This window comes from Anolis sagrei, chromosome 1, assembly GCF_037176765.1.
Source record: "Anolis sagrei isolate rAnoSag1 chromosome 1, rAnoSag1.mat, whole genome shotgun sequence".
Taxonomy (NCBI): domain Eukaryota; kingdom Metazoa; phylum Chordata; class Lepidosauria; order Squamata; family Dactyloidae; genus Anolis; species Anolis sagrei.
This window is the reverse complement of record NC_090021.1, coordinates 58,341,879-58,364,267: the sequence shown is the minus strand read 5'-3', so window position 1 is coordinate 58,364,267 and position 22,389 is coordinate 58,341,879. Positions and strand designations below refer to the sequence as shown.

Below are 22,389 nucleotides of genomic sequence, written 5' to 3'. Positions count from 1 at the left end.
TTAGAATTATATAACAAGCAAAATATATTGTATCAATACTTATCTCTGTCTCCTACCCAATTAAATTCTATGTGAAAACAGGTAAAAACCTGCATAATATACTATGTACACGAAAGGAGCATTGTGAGGGTTCTAAAAAATAAAGAAAATTATGTTATATGCCTCAAGTCAGTTCTGACTTATGCAAACTCTATATTTCTTGGCAAGATTTATTTAAAGGAAGTTTGGCATTGTCCTTCTCTGAGACTAAGGCTGGATCTACACTGTTTCAGAATACAGCTTAACCAATTGAACTGGACAATATGGCTGTGTAGACTCATATTGTATTTACATATTAAATAATATTGTATTTACATATTACTTGTAGCCTCTCTGAGTCCCCTTCGGGGTGAGAAGGGCAGCATATAAATGTCATAAATGTCATAAATAAATAAATAAAATCCAGTTCAATGCAGTTAATCTGCATTCTGGAACTGGATTATATGGCAGTGTAGATCCAGCGAAAGGTAGTATGACTTGCCCAAGGTCACTCAGTGGATTTCCATGGTTAAGGGGGAATTCAAACCCTTGTTGCAGCAACGGAGGCAATACACAAGCCATTGCACCATTTTGGCTCTTTAAAAACTATATAGCTCTAAAAACAATTCTCTGTGTTTAAGGCTGTGAAAAGAAAACATGAATCAATATGTAGAGGAAGATTGGGGAGGGCATGGGAGCAGATAGGTAAAAATAACTTGGTGATGTGGAGAAAAATGCAGACTGAACAAACAACAAATAGAAAAGCAGCACAAAGGCAGAGTAGGCAGAACATAAAAAATGATGGTGTGGCAGTGGGCTTGTTTATAATATTTTAAAATGGACTTTCTTTATGTAACTCTTGCCTGATTAGTCACTAGATCCAAACATCCTTTGAAAGGAAATGTCATATTAAAATAGATGGGTTTGATATTATTTCCAGGTAAATGTGAAGGGTATCATTCAATCATAGTTGATACAAGTTAATCTTAGGGTTAAATCTCTCCCTTTTAAATCACTGGGACTTAAAAAGTGCTTCACCCTGACCAAATTCTGTTGATTGTTGTAATGAAGGGTTTGTGGTAATAAAAACAACAACATTGTGTATGTTAAAGTAATGCAGTTATTAAATAATAATTGATCAGAGGTATTGTGATTGGAATCCCGTTGGCACACTATAGTGGCATAACTATATTGGAGTAGGTGGATGTGGCAGAAAGAATACCACAAAAGCCACAGCTGTGCCAGAAATAACAGGTGGGAGAAATAGATTGGTAGGAGCCAGTAGATTTCATCTGCCTTCTTTTGCTGCTTAGTACAGACTTGAAGAAAGGCCAAACACGGGCACAGTGTACTGTCAGGATTCTGGTCTGTGCCATTTACACTTCTTAAACTTTACAATCAAAACAACAGCTTTTGATACCAATTTTCCCATTATCTTTTAAGATGATTTCCCTGATCTCCCTGCTCTTCCCCTGGGTAGTCACATTTTCTTGGAAAGGTTGCACCCCCCCCCCCCCCCCAGGTGGCTTTTCTGGCTATTTTCATGGCTGCACTTTCCTGGAATATGACCTTCTGAAATTCTGTTGATTGAGTAGTAAAATATCATGCTTAATTTTTGCATGCTTCTGCATGCAAAACAAAACTTTTCTTCCCACCCAAAATTCCAATGGGGCTCCAACATGATGGAAATATTAGACTTCCAGTAGAGGTATGGTGGATTAGATGCCTTTGCTTGATTCTAAACAAAGAAAGATAAGCAGCATGATTGCTGACATAGTCAACAAAAACTTTTTTTACAGTATTTATATTTTGTCCTTCTCACCTGAAGGGAGGAGCCCTCGGTGGCGCAGTGGGTTAAACCCCTGTGCCGGCAGGACTGAAGACCGACAGGTTGCAGGTTTGAATCTGGGGAGAGGCGGATGAGCTCCCTCTATCAGCTCCAGCTCCTCATGTGGGGGCATGAGAGAAGCCTCCCACAAGGATGATAAAATCATCAAATCATCTGGGTGTCCTCTGGGCAATGTCCTTGCAGACAGCCAATTCTCTCACACCAGAAGCAACTTGCAGTTTCTCAAGTCGCTCCTGACATGACAAAAAAACAAACAAACTCGAAGGGTACTCAGGGCAGATCACAAATCACATATACGACAAAAATTCAATGCTGTTTTGCACTGACAGGACAGACAAAGTACATAGATTGAGGTATATAGGCTTTTCCCATCTTCAGCATCTTTGGAGGTTGTGCTCAATTCTGGCTGCCAGCAGGAGGCGGGGGAGCTTTTTAACAGACTACTCACAGCTGTTTTTGGTCTGCTGAAGGTCGGGCTCCCACCTCCAACCTGGTCATCGAATAAAAATATAAGCCTGCTGAAAAAATGTATTTCAACATATATTGTATTTAAACTACAAACCTAAAGTTATAGCACACATGTTTCTCTGCTCACAGTAAACATAAAATATCCATTCTGTTTTACCCTAGAAATTGTAGATGGAAATATAAAAATGACGTTGGGTATGATCTGGACTATCATCCTTCGCTTTGCCATTCAAGATATTTCAGTGGAAGGTAAGAATATGAGCCACAAGAATATATGTCAAAATGAATTGACCTGAGTTGTCAGGTTGTTTTAACAAATTATAGCTTCATCAACAATATTGAGTTCTGATGTTATATTCATGATTATAGCAATCCATACAGCTTATAAATATATTTTAAAAAGGAATTCAGTCTATCATGTTTGCTGACATGTTTTCTTTCTTGTATCTTTGTCCAGTACTGAAAAGAAAATGCTTTATAAATATGAAAAGTACTATGTATTTTGTGTTGTTATTTTTTGTGCTATCAAGTCATTTCCAGTTAAGATGAATCTATCACAAGGTGAAGCTATTCTTGCCAATATTTGTTCAGAAGAGGTTTATGTGCCTTCTTCTGAGACTGAGAGAGCCCAAGGTCACCCAGTTGCCTTTTATGGCTGCATAAGTATGTATCAAAGCATTGACCAACCTGCCTGCTAGTTGATGAGCCCAGCTAATGGACACAACAGATATGAGATTCTATAAGGGTTTATGCCACTCTGTGATTCTGTGACACCTTGGAATGGGGTAAAAGTAGATGCCTCTAAGCTGGACACAGCCTTTGCCTGTATTCCTAAGATCCCTGTTTGATGCTTGGAGGCCTTGTTCTGCTAAGCTTTGAAGGAGGATGTTTACAGTTCCAGTATAATTTAGCCCCTGGAGCCCCCTTTTCAGCAACCTTCCATGTTGGTTTTCAACTTGTATCCACAAACATGTGTTATGATAGAAAGTTATTACAGTGGTACCCAACCTTTGGTCCTCCAGGTTTTTTGGACTTCAACTCCCAGAAATCCCAGACATTTTGCCAGCTGTTAGGCATTGTGGGAGCTGAAGTCCAAAACTCCTGGAGGGTGAAAGGTTGGGATTCACTGTCTAGAACAGTGGTTCTCAACCTGGGGTCCCCAGATGTTTTTGGCCTACAACTCCAGGTTGAGAACCACTGGTCTAGAACAAGCACAGGCATACAATGGGTTTGTAGATAATGCCCCATTTTCTAATTTGATTGCAATGGATTAAAATAAGCCAAGAATCAGATCTCAGGATTCATAATCTGATTGCATCCACATTTGTATGACCTCTTGTCACAACTTCTAGATAGGTGAAAATGCTGAGAATTGCTGTGACCTTTTAACAAAAGCTAAGCTTTTTGGCAGCATACACTCAACCCCTGTTTTTTTTTAATTTGTGCAAGAGCTGGAACACATGAAAGTGTATTTCATAATTGTAATAAACTGCTTTGACTAAACCGAGGAACTAGGGCCAACAACTTTGGAACAAACTAAGATAAAGCCATAGTTTGAAATTGGATTAATATCTTGGTTGGCCAAAGTATCAATCATAATCACAAACATGGGAGAGTAACAGGGCTGTGTGCATGTCTACAGGCAATTGTGTTTGTATCTTTGCCTATTTTGTTGAAATAAAATTGGTTTTACCAGACCAACAGGACCAGAATGAGGATGTATTGCTGAATGGTTGATGTGTTGATAGTATCTTAAAAAGCATTGAGAGATTATGTGTGTGTGGGTATGTATGCACACACAATTACACACACACCTGTATTTGTGAATAAACACACACACACAGGGATTAAGTTAGCGAAAGAAGTGAATATCACAGAGGTATTTTTCCATGGGAGGTGTGGAATGATGTTTGACACTTTATATTAAAATTTTATTTATTTCATGTCAAAAGCATTGCATAAATAAACAAGTATAAGACTGATAAAATAGAGGGAACACAGCATACTAAAATAAGATAACAATTATAGATTCATAGCATCATAGAATAAGAGTTGGAAGAGACCACATGGGCCATCTAATCCAATCCCCTTCCATGCATGAAAACCACAATCAGAGTATCCCTGCCAGATGGTCATCCAGTCTCTATTTAAAAGTTTCCAAGGAAGAGTTTTCCACCACACTCCAAGGCAGAAAATTCCACTGTTGAACAACTCATATGTATTACATCTCAATTATTTTAATGGTTGAGGTGTCCATGGTAGGTTAAGAAAGTTGAAAGCAAATATTACAATAAAAATACTAATGGATATTTATTCTATTGTGGGAGACATGGTGAAGTATCTCCTTGTCATTCTTTTTGTTAATATTAATGAGCCACTATATGTTGAAAGAAAAATTCAATTGTATCAACTGTTTTCACAAGAAAAAATCAGAAGCACTGTCATCAGAAGATGATTGTTCAGCCATATACAAACAGAGCAAAATTTCTTAGGACAACTGTGTCTGTGGCAACTTTTGAACTAATCAGCATTGTCTCCCAGAGGTCTCCGATTACTATCTAGCTGCTATAAAACCAACACAGTTTGAATTTGGTTTCAATTTGTGTTACTTTGTTTAAAAATCTTACCCTGTGATCTTTTCAGAGACATCTGCCAAAGAAGGGCTGCTGCTGTGGTGTCAGAGGAAAACTGCTCCTTATCGAAATGTGAACATTCAAAACTTCCATACTAGGTAAAGCTAACCATTTCTAGATGTATTACTAGCCAATTTGCAGCTAAACTTGATCTTTTCTTTTCAGGAGTAATACAAGATACTGTTTAGTTTTTGCAATTTAGGAATAGAACAGCTCTTACATCAGTGGAGCCATCTCATCTACAATTGCAAAGGATGCATACAACCCATTCACTGACAATTCTGTGTTATTTTTATGTTGTTTGTCATTTAGAGTTTGGTTGAATTTCTTTAGTCAAAAACAACAATTCTTGCCCCCCCCCCCCCGCTGGTATTTGTTTACTTACATAAGTATTAGTATTGACTGTGTACAGATATATTATTATCTGTACACACTCAATACTGCACCTCTCATGAATACCAAAATCTGTGGATCTGAACTCCTATGATATACAGATGGCATAATAAAATGGTGTCCTTTATATAAAATGATGACCAACTCAAATGAATGCTACAGGGAATCTGAAAATCCATGGAAAAGCACAAGCCTACAGCAGCGTACACCTATATATCACTGTAGATTTAGTTCTTGAATCCCCCCCCCCCCAATATATTTTAGAGTTGTGGTCAGTTGATCCATGGAGAAACTATGTGGATATGGAGGATTGACTACGTATCCCATTTAACTTGAATTGCTGCTTCTTAACTCTGTGATTTTCATATATTTATACCATGTACTTTAAAAGATTTGGGTATTTTCTTGCCACATAAGTATTGCTGTATACTTATCATTTGGCTATGTTGTATGTAATTTTTCATATTGTATGTAGAATATTCTCTTTAACTATATATATGTCCATTTCTCAATTACTCATATTTGATATGAATTATAATATTTATAGTTTGAATTCAAATACCAGATCTCATATTTATTAGTTGTTTAACTTGTTTCATTTGATAGTTTTGTGTGTCCTTTGCATGATTGTCATTTGGCCACAGATGTTTCCCAGATAGCTCTGACAGTCAAACCTGCAAGGCCATCTCAGATAAGTTAGCAGTATAAATATTTCACCTGCCAGCTCTGTTGCCCCTTGGAGATGGCTTGCATATAATCATATTATTCCTAGAGCAGCAGGTGCTGGAGCCAACAAGGAGTGGCAGCTGCATTGCTTTTGTATTTGAAGATGAGACATGACAGCTTTCTCTGTCACTTTCCTCTCTAACCTCAGTCTGTATAGAGTGAATACATTTGGTTCTATGAATGTATTAGCATCACAAGCAAGCATAAATTCAGTGTCAAAGCATCCAGAAATGCAGCAGCAGTACTGTGTCATAAACTCCTAGATTCTAGATGTTGGGATTTTTCTTGGTAGTGATAGCAAAAGCCACTTGTTGCATATGATTTAAAAGAACAAGGCTGTAAACAGTATTATATCTAACTAGGTAAACTCTTAAGTCTCCCATTGTTTTTGTAATATTGATTGCAAAAGCAGAAAAACATGTTTTTTCTTCGTGGTCTCTGCGAATGCACACTTGTGGAGAGACTGCGCCTGCGTGGGCTCCAACGGAAACTTCTACATTTTAAAACTTTCAAGTTTTGGCGGTAACCCCGCCCAGCCCCGGCAGGGGATAAAAGGGCGCCCCGCGCACACCGATCCAATTCCTTTTTTTCCGCCGCACGGCTCGCTTCGGTACTTCGATTGTTGGATAGAGAGTGATTCTTCATAGAGTTTCTTCGAGTTGTTTGACTGTATTATGTCAACAACTCGCTTCAAAAGATGCGCGAATTGTCCGAGGAAGATCCCTGATTCGGACAAACACGCTCTTTGCCTTTTGTGTCTCAGTGAGGCACACATTACTTCTTCGTGTCGTCATTGTCAATCGTTGACGGCACAGTCCCGTAAAAATCGGGTCCATCGGCTTTGATACCTTCTGTACCAGCAGACGTTGGCTCCGGTGCCTTCAACATCGACATCGGCGTCGACGTCAGCTGCGGTATCCAGGCCTTCAACATCAGCTTCGACGTCGAAGGCAGCATCGACATCAAAGTCTGTCGATCCCTTGGCGGAGACCGAGCCTCGCCAGACAAGGGCGAAGAAGGCTGCACAGAAGAGGCCGAGAGCAGCTATGTCGACAACCTCTAAGGCCTCGGTGTCGACAGCTTCCAAGGCTACAAAGCCTACAAAGCAAAAAGCTCCATGCACGGTCACGACCGAGACCGTACGCATCCGGCACTCTTCGACCAGCTCTGTGGCGTCGGTGAGATCGATCAGGTCCACGAGGTCGACGTTGGCGACCCCGCCATCTTCCACGGCGGTTCGCATTGCTTTTCGCCGGTCTCAAGAGGAATCTCGGCGTGCCTCCACCTCTTCCTCCGTCCCGCCCACCCCGGGCAAGTCGGTGTCGAAGACAGCTCAGCCGCTGGCAAAGAAGAAGAAGACGATGCCGCCTCCATCCTCGTCTTCTTCTTCTTCCCGAAAGCAGACCACCGCCTCCTCGGCCGCCTCCTCAACGCCTTTGCAGCCTGTTGAACCCCAACCGGCCCCTCAACCTGCCCAGGAGCCACAGCCTTTGCCAGAACTGCCGTCGGAACAACCCGAGTCCCCGGTGATCTCGGTGGACACGGTGATCGAGGCACCAACTCGACATGTGACAGCCAGATAGGAGCTTTTCCCGTCGGTCACGACCTTGACAACTGTGACGGCAAGACAGGAGACTTCTCCAGTGTTGGAGACTCCGGAAAGGGGCAGACAGACTATGAGACTGGCCCTGGCCCGTGCCACTCAGGCTTCGACCTCAAAAGCCCCCCCAGTGGCTCTGATACAGCGCCCGAGTCAGGATGTCTCCTCATCCCCTCCTCCTCAATCCATGGCGGCCGATGTCGAAGAGGAAGATGGCGAGTTGCCGGGATTGGTACACTCGGGGTCTGTGTTGTCTCTCGGGATCGAGAGATCACCCACTCACGACGCCTATGAGGCTGACCCTCCATCTCCCACTGACAATGTCCGAGCCTTTGCAGATCAAATGGCTCGTATGGCTGAAGCCCTAGGCCTGGAGGTCAAGCAGACTTCCAAGGCAGTGCAAGACCCGGTGTTTAATTTATTTATTTATTTATTTATTTATGCGCTTGTATACCGCTAATATCTCATCCTAAGTTGGCAACTCATTGCGGTTTACAACAACTAAAAAGTTAAAAACAATTAAAAAACAGTATTCAATTTAAAACATGAAACACATATACAATACAAATTATTGGGCCACCAATAATAATCCCATGCATCTCGTAACTAAAATCACAATCCAAAATTTGTCGTCCATGATTACCAGTCCTTTAGTCATCAAAATTCGTTGCAACGGATTAACTGAATGCTTGTTTAAACATCCATGTCTTCAGTCTCTTCCGAAACACCATCAGCGAGGAGGCTGATCGTACCTCTATAGGGAGGGTGTTCCAAAGCCGAGGGGCCACCACAGAGAAGGCCCTGTCTCTCGTTCCCGCCAGCCGCACTTGTGAAGCCGGCGGGATAGAGAGCAGGGACTCTCCAGAAGATCTTAGGGTCCTGGTGGGCTGATAGGCTGAGATACGTTCGGATAGGTAAGTTGGGCCAGAACCGTTTAGGGCTTTAAAGGCCAACGCCAGCACTTTGAATTGAGCCCGGTAGCATATCGGCAGCCAGTGGAGCTGGTGCAGCAGAGGAGTTGTGTGCTCCCTGCGCCCCGCTCCTGTTAGTATCATGGCTGCCGCCCGTTGGACTAATTGGAGCTTCCGGGCTGTCTTCAAAGGCAACCCCACGTAGAGAGCGTTGCAGTAGTCAAGGCGGGATGTAACCAGAGCGTGGACTACCGTGGCTAAGTCAGACTTCCCAAGGTACGGTCGCAGTTGGCGCACAAGTTTTAACTGTGCGAATGCTCCCCTGGTCACCGCCGAAACCTGGGGTTCCAGGCTCAGCGATGAGTCCAGGATCACACCCAAACTGCGAACCTGCGTCTTCAGGGGGAGTGCGACCCCGTCTAACACAGGCTGTAACCCTATACCCTGTTCGGCCTTACGACTAACCAGGAGTACCTCTGTCTTGTCTGGATTCAATTTCAATTTGTTCGCCCCCATCCAGACCGTCACAGCGGCCAAGCACCGGTTCAGGACCTCGACAGCCTCCTTAGTAGCAGGTGGAAAGGAGTGACAGAGTTGAACATCATCTGCGTACAGATGACATCGCAATCCGAAACTCCGGATGATCTCGCCCAGCGGCTTCATGTAGATGTTAAACAACATGGGAGACAGTATTGAACCCTGAGGAACCCCACAAGACAAAGGTTGTGGGGTTGAACAGGAGTCTCCCAGTAACACCTTCTGAGACCGACCCTCGAGGAATGAGCGAAGCCACTGCAGAACAGTACCTCCAAGACCCATCCCCGTGAGGCGTCCCAGAAGGATACCGTGGTCGACGGTATCGAAGGCCGCTGAGAGGTCGAGTAGCACCAACAGGGACACACTCCCCCTGTCGAGCTCCCGACGCAGATCATCCACTAAGGCGACCAAAGCTGTCTCAGTACCATGCCCCGGCCTAAAGCCAGACTGTGCCGGATCCAGATAATCCGTGTCTACCAAGAATGCCTGGAGTTGTGAGGCCACCACACATTCCATGACTTTGCCCAAAAAGGGGAGATTGGAAACAGGCCGATAGTTGACGAATTGAGTGGGGTCTAGTGATGGTTTCTTCAACAGCGGTGCAAGGGTGCAAGCGGAATCCCCACCCGCTCCTCTTCTACCCTTCCTTCCCTACCTCCTTGAAGTGATCCAGGGCTCCTGGAAGACCCCTTCCTCCATCCCTCCAACCTCTAAGAAAATTGAATCATGGTACAGAACGGACGATGAGGGCTTGGAGTGGCTGAAACACCATCCCGACCCTAACTCGGTGGTCGTGAAGGCGGCTCAGGGGTTCGGAAGACAATCGTCGGTGCCGTCCGACCGTGAAGGGAAGCGGTTTGATGCAGTAGGCAGGAAGCTTTACTCTGGTGCCCTCCTACTGGCCCGCATGGCCAATTATGGCGCTTGTATGGGCGCATACCAACAAATTCTCTGGGAAAAGGCAGCTCCTTTCTTCTAGAGAATGTCTGACGAGGATCGCACTGCCCTCACCACCCTGGCTCAAGAGGCGAACTCTCTGGCGCATCATCAGATGCAGATGGCCAAACACACGGGAGACACTGCGGGCAAGATGATTGCTCACGCTGTGGCAATCAGGAGGCATGCCTGGCTCAGGTCTTCTGGCCTCTCTACTTCGTCGAGGCAGGTGATCGAAGACCTTCCGTTCGACGCCCTGGGGCTCTTTAACGCCGGAACGGATGACAAGCTGAAGTCAAACCACGACTTCAAGACCTTGGCTTCTAAGTGCAGTTTCGAAAATCAAAACCAGGCGCAGAGGACCAGATGGTTCCAGTACAAACGCCGGCACACAGTTCCGTACCGCACCATTCAGTACCGTCAACCAGCCCGTCCCTTGCATACCTCCCAACAAACCCACCCTCAGCAACCTCAACAGCAAAGGAGGCAGCACCAGCAGCAGCAGTCGCGGTCCCGCCAGGCCTCTGGAGGCAATCAGGCTAGGCGCCGCATTTGACGCCCTAATGGACGATACCGTTTGTCCCTTCGTTACAGATGTTGTTCCCATGTCCCTCCCAATGGTACCCGCCCTCATCCTTCCATCCGGCTCGACACCGTTCGGAGATCGCCTGACGAACTTTCTCCCTGCATGGGAAAATATCACCTCAGATGCATGGGTTTTAAAGATTGTCGACGAAGGTTATGCATTGGAGTTCGAAGAACTCCCACCAACAGGACAGATTGTCGATACCGAACCGTCCTCGGCAATTCTGACAGAAGTCGAGACCTTGCTTCTAAAGGGGGCAATTTCCCCTCTCCCGGACTCTCAAAACCATCGAGCCTTCTTCTCCAGATACTTTACTGTCCCAAAGCCGGATGGCTCCCTCCGCCCCATCCTCGACCTCAGAGACTTAAACTCCTTCATCGAACCTCAAAAGTTTCGGATGGTGACGGTATCGTCCATTCTCCCGCTCCTCAGGTATGGGGACTTCTTCGCGTCCGTCGATCTTCGGGACGCTTACTTTCATCTCTCAATCAGAAAGCATCACAGACGCTTCCTGGCCTTCAGGGTAGCGGGACAGACGTACGTCTTCAACGTCCTCCCGTTCGGTCTCGTGACGGCACCGAGAACCTTTACCAAATGCATGTCGGTGGTCGCGGCAGCCCTCAGGAGGGAAAAAATCCGCATTTTCCCGTACCTAGACGACTGGTTGTTGGCAGCACGCTCCCCGGACCTTCTGCGACTTCAGGTGGCAAAGACGCTTTCCCTCCTCGAAGACCTGGGCCTCCAGCTAAACGGGGAGAAATCTCATCTCGAGCCCACCACCTGCATAAAGTTCATCGGCGCCATGTTCGATTCTCTCTCCCAGACAGTCTTCCTTCCGGAGGAGAGGTTCAGAGCTCTTCGAGCCGAAGCGCTCAAAGTGCGTCGATCCCGAGTAGTCCCGGCGAAGCAGATACAAGTCCTCCTCGGGCACATGGCCTCCACGGTGATGGTGACACCACTGGCGAGGCTCCGCTTCCGTCCCCTCCAGAGATGGTTCTTGGACCACTTCAATCCCATGCGAGACAGTGCCGCGAAACGTCTGCTGATACCGAAGTCGGTAAAGGACTCTCTAAACTGGTGGATGAACCGCCAGCATGTTTGCAGGGGCGTTCCATTCCACCCAGAACCCCCAGCTGTCACGATAACGACAGACGCCTCGATGTTCGCATGGGGATGCCATACAGGAGAACTCTCAGTCCACGACCTCTGGTTTCCACAAGAGAGGCAGTGCCATATAAACTACCTGGAACTGCTGGCAATCTTCAAAGCCCTGAGGGCATTTGCCCTCCTGGTCGCGGGGAAGTCGGTCCAGATCCTCACGGACAACATGGTGGCAATGTTCTACGTGAACAAGCAGGGAGGAACGGGCTCGAGAAAACTTCTCAAGCTGTCACTGGAACTTTGGGACTGGTGTGTGGCCAGGTCGGTGTCGATAACAGCTTTGCATCTCCCGGGAGAGGTCAAAGTCGAGGCCGACGCACTCAGCAGAACTAGGGCAACCTCTCACGAGTGGAGGTTGAACCCCGACGAACTGGCCAAGATCTTCAGGGATTGGGGCTTCCCGGCCGCAGACCTCTTCGCGTCGCCGCAAAACGCTCAGCTTCCTCAGTTCGGTGCCCGGCTTGCTCCGAACACGGTACCGGGATGTCTCGGGGACGCGTTCCTTCTAGACTGGTCGCGACATCTGCTCTACCTCTTCCCTCCCTTCCCGCTCATCCCGAGGGTGATCGAGAGAATCCAGTCGGCGCAAACGAACTGCATCTTGATAGCGCCGGAGTGGCCACGACAACCGTGGTTCTCGGTCCTTCTCCAATTATCCGAGGGACGGATGAGACGCCTTCCACTTCAGCAGGATCTACTCTCCCGGGAAGACGGCCAGCTTCTCCACCCCGACCTCGCTTCTCTGCATCTTTCGGCGTGGAGGATCCGGTTCTGAGGTCCCTGTGCCCAGGAGTTCTCCCGATCCTGGAGGCAGCTCACAAGCCAGCGACCAAAAAGTGCTACTCGGCGTGCCTTAACCGCTTCCAGGCCTTCCTCTCCAAGAAGGGCCTAGATGACCATCAACCGTCGATAAGGTCAGTTCTCTCGTTCTTGCTGCACCTTACCGAACGGGGCTTGTCGCTGTCGTCACTCAAGTCTCACCTGGCGGCTATATCTTGGCAGCTTCAATGGACAGGAGAGGCCTCCTTGTTTAAGGAGAGCTCCGTAAAGTCTTTCCTGCGGGGTTTCAACAACCTACACCCCCCGGTCCGCTCCCCGACCCCGGGTTGGGACCTCGACCTTGTGCTAGCTCGACTCGCACAAGAGCCTTTTGAACCAATGGCATCAATTGACCTTCGACTTCTGTCACGGAAGGTGGCTTTTCTTGTTGCTATCACCTCGGCCCGTAGGCCTTCGGAACTTGCAGCACTGCGTGTGGACGAACCATATTTTGTTGTCCACGAGGACAGAGCAGTCCTCCGTACAGACGTGATATTCCTTCCCAAAGTTGTGTCCCCTTTCCATGTGAATGAAGACATTGTCCTTCCCTCGTTGTGTCAGTTCCCCTCCACCCCGAGGGAAAAAAGACTTCATATGCTCGATGTGCGGAGGGCTTTACTCTGTTATAGGGACAGGACTGCTCAGTCTCGAAGGACTCAGAGACTGTTCGTGGCATATGCCCGGGAGAAATTGGGCCTGCCGGTCACGGCGCAACGCCTGTCCCATTGGATCACCTCGACAATCGAGCTTTGTTACCAGCTTGCTCGACAGCAACCCCCGTTGGTTGTCCGGGCTCGGTCAACCAGGGCTATGGCGGCATCGACGGCCTTCCTTAAAGGGATTCCCTTGGACGCTATTTGCAAAGCGGCCATTTGGAAGAATCCTCAGACATTTGTCTCACATTATAGACTGAATACCAGGTGTACGCCTGACATGGCCTTTGGGAGGGCGATTTTGGGATCGTGTCCGTCCTAAAACTTTGCAAAGTTTTTCTTGTACTGATCGATACCGAGACCTTCTTCGGTACTGTATATTGTTGTGAATGTTATTTACCATGTTTTACTTGAATTCAACTGTTTACCGGTGCTAGTGAATGTAATTGCACCTTTACACTTGATGCCTTACTGCCTGAGGCACAGGCAACCTTGCACTATAGCCTAATGGGGCTCACCACGGGTAGTGTTTGTGTCGATATCGACGCCTTTTTGCCTTGCTAATGTGTTTTGCACTTGTTAACAAAACTGTTTTGTGTAACTACTTAATGTGCCCTCATTGCAATGAGTGTCTTCGGAAATCACCATGTGTTTTATTTCAAGGGTCATGAAACATTTCTTATTGTTCAAGAATGCCCTCATTTATTGAGTGTCTTTCACTGTTGTTTGGTCACCCTCACGTGACCGGGAGGATCACGTACTCCCATAAGTTTTATGCACTGTGCCCTTCTTCGGAAGTGATTGCAATCTCTTGTTTAGTAACTGTTTGCACTTAATAAAATTGTTTGGCCCTTGACCTGAATAGTCGGTTTGCATTCTTCCCGCCTCCGGGACCTGAGCTTGCTAGTCTCCACAAGTGTGCATTCACAGAGACCACGAAGAAAAATGGTAGGTTACATACCTGTGACCATCTTTCTTCGAGTGGTGCTCTGCGAATTCACACTAACCCGCCCAGCCTCCCCTCTAAGCAAACCTCCAATTTCTCGCTACCGTAGCGGCGTAGGAATTGGATCGGTGTGCGCGGGGCGCCCTTTTATCCCCTGCCGGGGCTGGGCGGGGTTACCGCCAAAACTTGAAAGTTTTAAAATGTAGAAGTTTCCATTGGAGCCCGCGCAGGTGCAGTCTCTCCACAAGTGTGAATTCGCAGAGCACCACTCGAAGAAAGATGGTCACAGGTATGTAACCTACCAATATAGTTTTTAATTTAGCAATTAACTGAGAAAGTACGACAAGAGACAATTACGGTGTTTCCCTGAAAATAAGACATACCCTCCAAAAAAGACATAGTGATAGGCGTAGCTATGCAGCATACCAGCGTGGAGTGGTAAAGGTGACCGGAGAGGTGCAGGCAGCCCATCAACAAGGTTGGCTCCTCCTATCAGGTCCCAGTCGTTCTGTGCGCACTGCAAGCTAAGGCATAGAGGGAGACATAGAAAGTGAAAGTAAAAGTCTCCTTAGTGAAATGAGAAGCAGGATGCTTTGCTTTAGGTATTGTGTGTCCTCAGGGGGAAGAAGTAAAGCTGTGGCTGTCGTTTTACACAGTACTGTGGGTCTCTCTCACTCCCACAAACACCAGTAAATCTGCTGTAAATTGTTGTACCATCTATATATATAATAAAGAAGAGTGTTTGTATCGGACAGAGGAATTGTGGAGGGCGGAGGGCGGACGGCAGACGGTGTATGTGCCAGCGTTCTGATTGGCCAGCCAGAAAGTTCCAACATTCCGATTGGCTGGGCAGCGGTGCTATTTGCATATGGTCTCTGATTGGCCAGCTTCAAGAGGAGCCCCTGGTGGAGAAAAGAGTTCATGACAGAAACGGAGTCATGAGAAGGAAATTTGCATATGGTCTCTGATTGGCCAGCCTCAATTCCAACATTCCGAGATGAGAAAGAGAGGAAAGGAAAGGCCGGTGGCTGGGTCAGAACACTCCCAATACAGACCGAAATAGGCACACAGAGCCCCCATCACCCACTCTACATCCTACTGCAGTTTGGAGGACTATGAACCATGGATGATGGGACTTGCAGTACCACCACTCACATTCTGAGACCGCTGTTAACCTTATCCAATGACTGATCAGGACCAAATTTCACACAGAGACCTCTCATGACCCACTTTACGTCCTGGTGTGGTTTGGCCGAGATGGACCGTGGATTATGGGACTTGCAGTACCACTGCTCAATTCTTCAGACCACTGCAACCCTCATCCAATTACCGATAAATACCAAACTTGGCACACTGAGTCTCCATGACGCACTCTACATCCAGGTGCAGTTTGAGGGAGGATGCACCATGGATGATGGAACTTGCATTACCTGCACTCCCTTCCTAAGACCATTACAACTGCCAACAATGATGGATCAGCACCACAATTTACACAGAGAGCCTGCATAACTCACTCTACATCCTGGTGCGGTTTGGAAGAATTTGACAATGGATGATGGGACTTGCAGTCACTTCACTCACTTCCTGAGACCACTGAGACCCTCGCCAATGACTCATCAAGACTAAACTTGGCACATGGAGCTTCAATGACCCACTCTACATCCTGGAGCAGTTTGGAGGATGACAGACCATGGATGATGGGACTTCAAGTACCTCCACTATCCAAGACTACTGCAAAACTCATCTAATGACCAATCAAGACCAAAGTTGGCACACAGAGCCCCCATGACCCACTCTACATCCTGCTGCAGTTTTGGAGAAGGGTGGACCATGGATGATGGAACTTCCAGTATCTTCACTCACATTCTGAGACCTCTGCAAACCTCATCCAATGACGGATCAACACCAAACTTGGCACATAGACCTTTCATGACCCACTTTACGTCCTGGTGTTATTTGGAAAACTTTGGAGATGGATGATGGGACTTGCAGTACCGTTGCTCACCTCCTGAGACCACTGAGACCCTCGCCAATGACTAATCAAGACTAAACTTGCCACATGGAGCTCCAATGACCCACTCTACATCCTGGTGCAGTTTGGAGGAGGACAGACCATGGATGATGGGACTTCAAGTACCTCCACTCCCTTCCAAAGATTGCTGCAACCCCCTTCTAATGACCAATCAAGACCACACTTGGCACACAGAGCCCCCATGATCCACTCTACATCCTGCTGCAATTTGAAAGGGGATGGACTTCGGATGATGGGACTTGCAATACCTTCACTCACTTACTGACACCACTGCCACCCTCATCTAATGACTGATAAAGTCCAAACTTGGCACACAAAGCCCCCATGACCCACTCTATATCCTGCTGCTGTTTGTAGGAGGATGGCCCATGGATGATGGGACTTCAAGTACCTTCACACACTTCCTGAAAATAATGCTGCCATTATCCAAAGACCAATAAAGACCAAACTTGGCATACAGAACCGCCATTACCCACTTTCTCTAATAACCCGGGCAACGCCGGGTCCCCAAGCTAGTACTTAATAAAAATAAGACATCCTCTGAAAATAAGCCATAGCGTGTCTTCTTGAGGAAAAATAAATATAAGACAGTGCCTTATTTTGAAGGAACCACATTACTTGGATTTGTTGCTAATAAATTAAAACAGTTGGAGGATATGAAAATAGAAGCCATATTCCTTGTACCTCTGTCAAATATTAGTTTGATCGTTGCAAGCCCCTCCTCAACCTATTCCCTTCAGATATGTTGGATGATTAAGCCCACCATGCAGAACAGTCATTGTCATCCTTGTAGGGAATGATGGGTATTTCTGTTGAGCATGTTTACAGAATGCCAGCTTTCAAAATCCAAGTTAGTCTTTTCCTTGACACGATCATGGCTGTGGTATATATCTGCTCAGTTCAATCAATTGAGATCTGCACAGTTGGTTAAAATATCTTTTTATTCTTATACTGTTGGTTCAGCATTTACCAGTTGGTTCTGTGGTGTCAAATGTGAACAGAATGATTTTCTGAGCTACCTTGTGTGTGCTATGTAAATCTAAAGAAACTGCATTGGGAAAATTAACCTGCCAATCTACCCAGCACCGTGTCTTTCTACTATCAAAGTGGCTTCATGTTGCATGGACAGTGACAAAACAAACAAAGGTCTCTTCTTTATGCATTAGAAATCTATGGACAGGATTGATCCTAATTCCTTCCTAAACAGAAGTGCCCACTGTTTAAGGAGATCTGTCTTGTATGATACAGTCCTAAAATATATATGAAATGACCTTTAAAATATCTGGCAATGTTGGTTGTGTGCTGGAAGTAGAATTTTAGAAATTAATTTTAGATGTATACATTTAGTCCTTTGGCCCTTAATGGCCAAAACAAATCACACAAACAAGGGAATTATCCTTCATTTCATGTGAGTTTGTTATGCCTTATCATATACGGTAGCTTTTGCATGATTTCAGACTTCAAGATGACAGATGTTACCATTATTTCATTAACATCTCTCTGTTTTTATTTTTGGTTGCTTGTTGTGAAGCTGGAAAGACGGTCTTGGCCTCTGTGCGCTTATCCATAGACACCGACCGGATCTTATTGATTATTCCAAGCTATCTAAGGTCATGAGTCTGGGTGACACAGCATGCTGATTTGCCGTGATTTTGGCACAGTGTTATTAGCATGCATACTTATTAATAAACCAGGTTGTCTTTAGTAATAAATCATCCTTCCTTTTACCTCCTGTTTGGGGGGGGGGGGGGAATCTACTTTGGTTTGCAAATCTGAGACCAGCCACATGTACCTTCCTGAACCATGGCACAGGGTTGAGGTCCACATGGCCTAGCTGGCCAAGACCCCTTCTACACTGCCATATAAAATACAGATTATCTGCTTTGAACTGGATTATACGGCAATGTAGACCCATATAATCCAGTTCAAAACAGGTAATGTGGGGCCCAACACTGCAACAGCCCTACTACAACATCACCTTCCTTGTCACTGTTGAGCCCCCCCCCCCCCTTCTTCCTGGTCCCATGAGTGCCTATATTGATGTCAGAATGAGGCACCTATAATGACTGGGAACAGTGATAGTAGTGACATGGGCCTTCCCCCCCCCCCCCCCCCCCCCGTTCTGATGAGTGCAAATAAAAATGATAGCAGCGATACTATCCCAAAATTGCAGGATACTCTGGAGTTTCAAGCAAATGTAGCATCATTCTATCTGGGCACTAAAATCCACCTTGAAGCTGGCTCATAGCTGGTGAGTCTCCAAAATGTACATTCCCAATGTGAGTTACAGCATGAATTCAGCGAAAATAGTGTGATAAAAAACTTACCAGAAATTCTTAATCAAGCCATAAAATCTGCTGAAACTGATGTGTGTATAACCACTGCATAGCAGGAAGCTGAATGCTAAATGTGAATACCTTATGTAGACAGGGCTAATGCTGCAGCAATCAGATTAAGAAACCAGATACATCGATCATGGTATCCTTCTGGGTCGGCTCTCTGGGATGGATCTTGGGGGCACGGTTCTGTCGTGGCTCCGGTCCTTCCTGGAGGGACGAACCCAGATGGTGAAGCTGGGAGATGCCTGCTCGGATCCCTGGCCTTTGACCTGTGGGGTCCTGCAAGGCTCTATTCTATCTCCCATGCTTTTTAACATCTACATGAAACCGCTGGGAGAGGTCATCCGGAGTTTTGGAGTTGGGTGCCATCTCTACGCAGATGACACACAACTCTACTACTCTTTTCCACCTCATTCCAAGGAGGCCTCTCGGGTGCTAGACGAGTGCCTGGCCGCTGTGTCCATCTGGATGAGGACGAACAAGCTGAAGATCAATCCCGAGAAGACAGAGGTCCTCCTGGTCGATCGTAAACCAGACCGGGGTATAGGGTGGCAACCTGCGTTGGACGGGGTTACACTCCCCCTGAAGCCACAGGTCGGCAGCTTGGGAGTCCTCCTGGACTCATCGCTCACGCTTGAGGCTCAGGCGTCGGCGGTGGCCGGGAAGGCTTTTGCACAACTGAGACTTGTGCGCCAGCTGCGCCCGTACCTCGCTAAGGCTGATCTGGCCGGGGTGGTCCATGCCTTAGTCACCTCTAGACTGGATTACTGCAATGCGCTCTACGTGGGGCTGCCCTTCAAAACGGCTCGGAAATTCCAATTGGTCCAACGGGCAGCAGCCGGGATGTTAACGGGGGCCCATTACAGAGAGAGGTCAAGCCTTCTGTTTAAGGAGCTCCACTGGCTGTCGTTTATTTTCCGAGCCCAATTTAAGGTGCAGGTGCTTACCTACAAAGCCCTGAACGGTTTGGGACCACCCTACCTGCGTGACCGCATCACAGTCTACGAACCCACACGTTCACTCTGGTCATCAGGAGAGGCCCTGCTCGTGATCCCGCCCGCGTCGCAGGCGCGCTTGGTGGGAACGCGGGACAGGGCCTTCTCTGTGGTGGCCCCCCGCCTCTGGAATGCCCTCCCGAAAGATCTCAGACAGGCCCCTACCTTGGTGGTTTTCAGAAAGAACCTGAAAACCTGGCTGTTCCAACGTGCCTTCTCAGATTAGGAACCCCACTCACAAAGCCCAGAAGCACTTTAGTAGAGTCAAGATCACCCTCACCGCACCCTGCACTTATATTTTAATCCCATATCCCTCCGACACTTCAGCACTTTTTAATCCTGTACCCTACTCCGGCCGGCTCAGTTTTTAATAATGTCCTATTGTATTGCTATTGCTATTGTTTTCTGCTTTAACTGTTTTTATTTGCTATGTATTGTATTGTTGTATTGTGTTGGGCTCCGGCCCGTTGTAAGCCGCATCGAATCCCTTGGGAGTTGCTAGCAGGGTACAAATAAAGTTATAATAATAATAATAATAATAATAATAATAATAATAATACACAGCTCATTGAGCAACTCCCCCTGGAAAGGAAACCACAGCATCATCATGGAGATGCCTGATTGCTGTCTCTTGCTTTGCTGTAAGAAGCTGTTTGTGGGGAGAAGCTTTTTGTGGGATGTCTGTTTAGGCAATCTGAAGCAAACTGGATCTATTACATCCATGTCCTGACCTGGATTAAATGCTGTGTAGAAGCAGCCTCTGACGCATGCCTGAAGTTTGTCTGGATCTATACTGTCAAATAATACAGCTTGAACTGAACTATATGGTCAGTGTAGACGCATATAATGCAGTTTGAACAGGACTGAACTGTATTATATAGAATTCACGCTGACTTTAATGCAGTTCAGTCTGCATTATTGGGCATTGTAAATCCAGACTATGTCAATTATTATTTATCTTCTGTTTCTCCGTTAAAAGTGCTCAAGTTGTACCCAGTGCTGAAGAAGAGCTAGTTTTCCATTTCCTCCATGAAACACAGATTGATAGCACTGCCTGTATCGTGCAGAATGGTGGCAGTCTATTTACTTGGTATGAGGGTTTCTCTGGAGACTTAATTCTTAACATTTCATCTGCCACAAAAGTTGGGAACTCCAGGTTCCCAAATTCTTTAATTCAGCTGTAATCCTCTTAAAACTTATTGCAGCTAAATCTACTTGATGTTAACAGAAGTAAAGAGGACGGTTAAATTTGCATCTGACAGATTTTAAGACAGCTTAGTTGTGGCTAAAACTTTATGACGTCTGGCAAAACACACGAATACAATTCTCCTCCCCCCCCCCCCCCGGATCTGTGCTAATCTTGCATGAAGCAACATATACTGCATGGAATTAAGACTTGCTTGTTTTGACTTTCTATTTTACTGATTTATTTTTGTGACTTTTGCAAGTGTAGTTGTCTTGGTTCAGTTTTCTTTTCTGCATGCATTTCATTGCTTTCACATTAGAGCTGAACTAAAAACCTTTTTTGAGTAGGCTTGGTATGATTGTGATTGCATTTTAACCCTGGAAAAAATATGAGTTTTCTAGATTTCGATCACCAGTTCAGTATATGAAAGATTGTCTATGACTTAAAGTTTCATTGATTAACAATCCAATCCACAAACTCAAAATTTACAGTGTGATTGTATGATAGTTTTTCAAATGTAAGTATGGACTTTTTGAATGTATGGCAAAAGTATGATAGCTGGGATTCTATGAACCCTATGCTGGCTTCGCAACGCGTATCAGAAAAAATGAAGGGAAGTCTGCTTGGACTGTTCCCAGCTGCTGGGCCTGCTTTCTTTGAAGAGCGGAAAGTGTGCTGGCGGGTGGGGAAGGTTTTTACAAGGCCCTAGTGCGAACAGAGTGGCAGGAATGGGATTCCCCCCTCCCCTTCTTCTTCTGCTTTCCCCCAGCTGCTTTCTGAAAGTGGAGGAGCCAGGGCTCTGGGAGGGCAGGACATGTGAGCTGTACACCCCCCCTCCCTCTTGCAGCTGCATCTATGACTGGCTGCACTGTCTTGCGCACATCTTCCCTTCATGAATTCTGACCCTATGCAACCACCATAGGGTCCCAGCTATCATACTTTTGCCGAATGTATATATGTCTGAATGCATAGGCTACTCATCTACATGCAAGAGCCCTCAAGAAAAACAAACAAACAATAAAAGTACATTAAGAGTAAGTGTATACAGGATAGTAATGTTGAACTCAGTGAGGCAAGATGAGGTTTTCATAAGCTACCAGATGTTGAATGACAACCTTCTCAGTTTCCCATCACTTCATAACTTGTTATATGCAGTGGAGATTTATATTCTGTGATAGCTAATTTGAATACAGTGAGGCCGCTTCATGGTGATTTTCCTTTGTTATAAATACATGGTGAATATTTTTTGTGAATGTGACTCAGTGTGATGGTAACTAGTACTTAATCTATATTTCACATTTGCTGTGGTGTACAAACATCTCAAGGCAGCTTTACAATAATTACAAAAATGACATTTCTCTAATTAAACTGACCATGGGAGTGTCTCAAGAAAAGAGACTTAGATTTAAAAATGTACCTTTTCTGACTTACAAACAAATCCAACTTAAGAACAAACCTACAGAACCTATCTTGTTTGTAGCTTGGGTGCTGCCTATAATAGGCAACAATGTTCTTGTTTAAATGAAAGGATCGAAGTGTGAGATAACCGAGAAACAATCACCCAGGATCCTATCTCTTTACTAATAGGCAGGTCATGATCT

The 22,389-nt window shown here is 45.9% G+C and overlaps 1 protein-coding gene across 1 annotated transcript in view; it reads left to right on the top strand.

The window, feature by feature from the left end:
• ACTN2 (actinin alpha 2) overlaps positions 1–22,389 on the top strand; it is a 75,287-nt gene that overhangs the window by 16,747 nt on the left and 36,151 nt on the right. Inside the window, exons 4-6 of the mRNA XM_060753868.2 lie at positions 2,498–2,584; positions 4,979–5,066; positions 17,800–17,878. Coding sequence (XP_060609851.2) covers positions 2,498–2,584; positions 4,979–5,066; positions 17,800–17,878 — 254 coding nt within the window. The remainder of the gene's footprint in view (positions 1–2,497; positions 2,585–4,978; positions 5,067–17,799; positions 17,879–22,389) is intronic.